General features: G+C 45.1%; 1 protein-coding gene across 5 annotated transcripts in view; it reads right to left on the minus strand.

The window, feature by feature from the left end:
- REEP1 (receptor accessory protein 1) overlaps positions 1-4,055 on the minus strand; it is a gene marked incomplete in the record, with an annotated part of 101,850 nt that extends 97,795 nt beyond the window's left edge. For 2 of the 5 annotated variants that reach the window (XM_034771281.1, XM_034771282.1), the window contains 1 exon segment: positions 3,739-4,054. In XM_034771281.1, coding sequence (XP_034627172.1) covers positions 3,739-3,770 — 32 coding nt within the window. 5 annotated transcript variants of the gene reach the window in all.
- Between the last annotated feature and the right edge of the window lie 441 nt (positions 4,056-4,496).

Genomic DNA, 4,496 nt, shown 5'->3' on the forward strand with positions numbered 1-4,496 from the left:
ATCCGAAGAAGTGGGCTGTAGTCCACGAAAGCTTATGCTCTAATAAATTTGTTAGTCTCTAAGGTGCCACAAGTACTCCTGTTCTTCTTTTTGTGGATACAGACTAACACGGCTGTTACTCTGAAATCTGCTCTGAACTTGTGAACCTAGGCAGGAAGAGTGGTTCCCTTACCCATTGAGAAGAGCTAAGTAAATGGTCCACTGTAGGACCAAAAACTCCATTGATTTGCTCCATTAACCCATGAAGTTATGAGCAGGAGCCCTCATCTCATTAGTTTGAGCTCTGAGGGAAGGGCATATAAAGATGCTCACAAAAGTAGAGCTCTCCAGGGTCAACCTGGGTTAGTTCTAAGAATCTCAGTGGAGAGATCAGTACAGGTTTGTCACCTTTTGGAACCATGGATCGTAACTCATTTGTTTTTATGTTTCCTGCTTTAACCTGTGAATAACTCTAATTTCTTTTTTCTAGTTAATAAATGCTTAGTTAGCAATCTTTGGTGTGAGATCTAAGGTACAAATTGTTTGGGGGGAAGGATCTCTTGAGACTGGGAGCAACCTGAATATTATTTACTTTACGTGTAAGTGACTATTTATCACTAAGTCCCACATGCCTGAGTAGCAAGATAGACTGAAGTACCCAAGGGGACTCTGACTCCATGGTAAGACTGTTACAGTGATCCAGGAGTTAACATTTTGTTACTGGGTTGGTGAAATCTAATTATAGAACATACCCACCAGCTTCAAAAGTTTTTTCTCCTGCTGATGACCGCTATCTTGATTGGCCTCTTACAGTTGGTATGGCTACTTCCACCTTTTCATGTTCTCTGTATGCATAAATATCTTGCTGTATGTTCCATTCTATGCAACCAATGAAGTGGGCGGTAGCCCATAAAAGCTTATGCTCAAATAAATTTTAGTCTCTAAGGTGCCACAAGTACTCCTGTTTTTTGGCCTGAGATTGGCACTTACAGTCGTGAATTACTCTAGACAGCATGACAGTTCCTTTAAAATTGTAGGCAATATAGGGAATAGGACACACCACTGATCAACTCTGATTCCATCCAGTAGCGGGCAGTGGCTACATGTTACAGATGGGGAAACAGACACAGGTGGTATATGAAATGTTCTTTCTGTTGAAACCTGATGCATAATTTGCTGTCACTAACCTATTAATAATGGTGCCATTTTGTTCTTGTATTTCTAGAATGTCTCAATCAAGGGCAAAGCATCAAACATCTCCAGGATGCACAATAAGTTAGGCCCCACAGGATGTTCATTTTTTCACTCACTTGAAATGAGTGGCAAAACCCACTGGAGTCAAGGGGAGAACAGGATTGGGCCCTTAAAGTAATCATGAAGATCTTCCCTACTAGGGACTGTCTCTGTTCTGTGTTTGTAGAGCACCTAGAACAAGAGGTCTTGATAACACTAGTAATATTAAGCAGATGAGACACACCTGTCAACTAATCTGTAGCAAGATGTGGTTTAGAAAAATAGATACAGACAACAGGGATGCTGAGGCTGCCAAAGTGAAAACTCCCAGGAGCCTGGGCAAGGCATTATTTTGCCTACTGTGGAGCTCTCTATCACTAGAGATCAACTGAGCTGCAGTTCCATTAAGGACTTGATTCCAAGCCTATTGCAGTGAGGTGGAGTGCTAAGAGCATAATGCAACACTCCCCTTTATGAATGTAAACCAGGATTCAACAGAGAACCAACAAATCAAAGGGATGGGCAAAGAATATCCCTAACTAGACTACAGTGTGTTAATGCCTGCATGTGTAATGATCCAAAGGTCACACGTGCAGTGTGAGACAGAAAACTGCACCTATGGGTGAACTGGAAATTCATAGCCCATTAGTGAGATTAGATTAGATCTTAAGACATGTGGCATGTATTAAAACTAATTGGTTGCACAAAGGGAGAGGTAACTGAGCTTGGATTACTACAGTTCCTTGCAACGTTTCTCCACCATCCTATGATTTATTATCAGAATTAAAACAGAACAAATCAATAGTAGGGCCCTCCAAATTCAGAGTTGACACCCAACCTGCCATTTGGAGAAAGCAGATGAGACAGTGTTCAGTTAATTGCGTTACTGCAGATATCAAATGCTGAATATCCTGCCCCAATAAGATTTCTATCAAACAGGGTGTGTTCTGTGAAATCATGTGTTTGAAGTCTAAGTCAAATTACCATCTTTCCTTTGGTTTCCCCCTGGTTCTTTGTTCCTGGGAACTCTGTTGGATCATGTGGTGATAAACCGATTTCTTTGGGGGGGGGGGGTCCAAAACAGCCTTGTATGACATGGAATGAAGCCTTGAAATGTCTTATATTATTACCAATGATATCTGCCCAGTTCTACTGTTCATATTAAATCATTTAAATATTTAACATACTTCCCCAGAATAAAGTGCAAACCCAACAGTTACTGACAGCTGCAGATGGATCCAGATCATATAACTTGGAGGCTTAAAGGAAAAGACACCATAATTCTACTTGGGGGGAAAACCAGAAAAACTCCACCTCTGAATGTGACCTGCTTCTGAGGATTACAGAGAGACAAGGGGATACTAGCTGTCTTTAATTTCATCGGGCAGAGGCAGACCTTGAAAATATCATTTTTAAATTGTGCTGATGGTGCAACATCCCTGCATGCTTCTTACAAACAAAGAAAGCGACAGGCTTGCAACTGATCAACCACCATGACTTGAGAGCATCACTTGTGTCCGCCTCAGTCTGTTTAATGCCCAGACAGGAAAATGACCAATTTAGTTGATTCGATCAGTGTTCTAACCTTGACCATTCCAGAAGGGAAAATATGACAACAGATCAGCCCCTGTGCTTCCCCCCCCCCTTAACCATAAACCCCTTAGAGTACCACTAAATGCTCCTTAGTCTCTTCCCGGAGAGATGCAGCAAATTGGGCTGTATGGGGAATGTGCTGCTCCTCTCTCTCTCTCTCTCTCTCTCTGCCTGGGAAGCATTCCCAGTGAAATCTTACATATTCCCAACCTACAGTAGGGCCAGGAGCACTCACTAAAAAGCATGGAATTGGCACAAGGGTGAGGAGGCTACAAGATCCCCCCCACGTTAGATTCATAGGTTTGGCTGGGGGTTTTCTGGGCTGGGGGTGCCAACAGGGTAGGAGAATTTGATATTTCCCTTTTATGACAGGTAATTACAAAATGACACTGCCCGCTCCTCGCCTCCCCCTCCGGGCAGCGCCCCCTAGCGATTATCAGCCAGATGTGCCATTTTCCAATAAACAAAGCGGTGCCGCTGAAATCAAGTTGAATTTTTTTATTTTCCTTTGGTGCTTGTTTTTTTTTCCGCTTCCCAGCCCCGGTGGTTTGATTTGCAAAGCACAGAGCCGTGCAACCCACCCTGCTTATTCAGCAACCTCCAAATAAACGCAGAACGAATGCCTGGCTGGCAAAGGTTTTTCTCCTGCGCTGTACCACAGAGGATCACAATTTTTTTTTTCATATTGTAATTTTCCCACGGTGTAAAATACGGTTTGATCCATGTAATAATCCTTCCCCTTTTCCCCCCCAGTCCAGCCAAACGAACCATTAGTAACAACCTGCTAAATTTAGTTGACTAGTCATGATCTAGTATTAATAGCAACAGCATTCAAGACATGCCCTGCACACAGTGTGTCCGCAAACCTGAGACACACGCAACGCAAGGGGCGGACTGGATTGCGGTGAACAATACAGAAAACAATCTACTCACACAACTAGCCTGGAGATGATCCATGACACCATGGCGCTGTGTGCAGGGTGCCGCTCTCTTGCCAGGGAGGGGTCCCCCTGTTTCTCCGTCCCTGAATATGTCTGTCTGCGGCTCCCACCGGAATGAGCAGAGCGAGCGGCTCAGCCATTCGGCATTTCAGCGCAGCCTCACTGCGCGCAGCGGCTCACGCCAAAGGGGCTCCAGCGAGCGGCTGCCGAGGGGATTGGGCAGGACACCAGGAGTCATCGACGGCTCGGCGCACCCACAGCTCTGCAAGCCCCGTCGGTGTTTTCACTTTCTCTCTGGCTCCAGCCTCTCTCGCCACTGGCTGCCTGCAGGCCCCGCTTTGATCTGGTCCCATGTGCCCCGCACGTTTCCCTTGATAGAACCCAGGGTATTTCGTTCTGTTCCCTGGGATTATTTCAAATCGCTGCCGACCAGCGCTAGCTTTAACAACGTAACGAACTGGCTGGGGGGTTACTGCCACCTCTGTTAGCCCGGCTGTGTATCATAGTCCCTATACTGCTCCCAGCCAAAGAAGATCTAAGTTATTAATTTTTATTATTTGTTTTGTTGCCCCTGCTGGACCAGGACCCCATTGGGCTAGGCACTGTACAGACACAGAACAAAAGGACAGTCTCTGCCCCAAATTCTAGCTCCTCTGTCTCTGAGCAGCTGGAAGGAAAGCAAAGTGGCTATAATTCATATAATCCTAGGTGGCCACTGGTGGCTGCTACTTTACCTCTTTGGTCCAGCAG

The sequence above is a fragment of the Trachemys scripta genome, chromosome 5, assembly GCF_013100865.1.
Source record: "Trachemys scripta elegans isolate TJP31775 chromosome 5, CAS_Tse_1.0, whole genome shotgun sequence".
Classification (NCBI taxonomy): Eukaryota; Metazoa; Chordata; order Testudines; family Emydidae; genus Trachemys; species Trachemys scripta.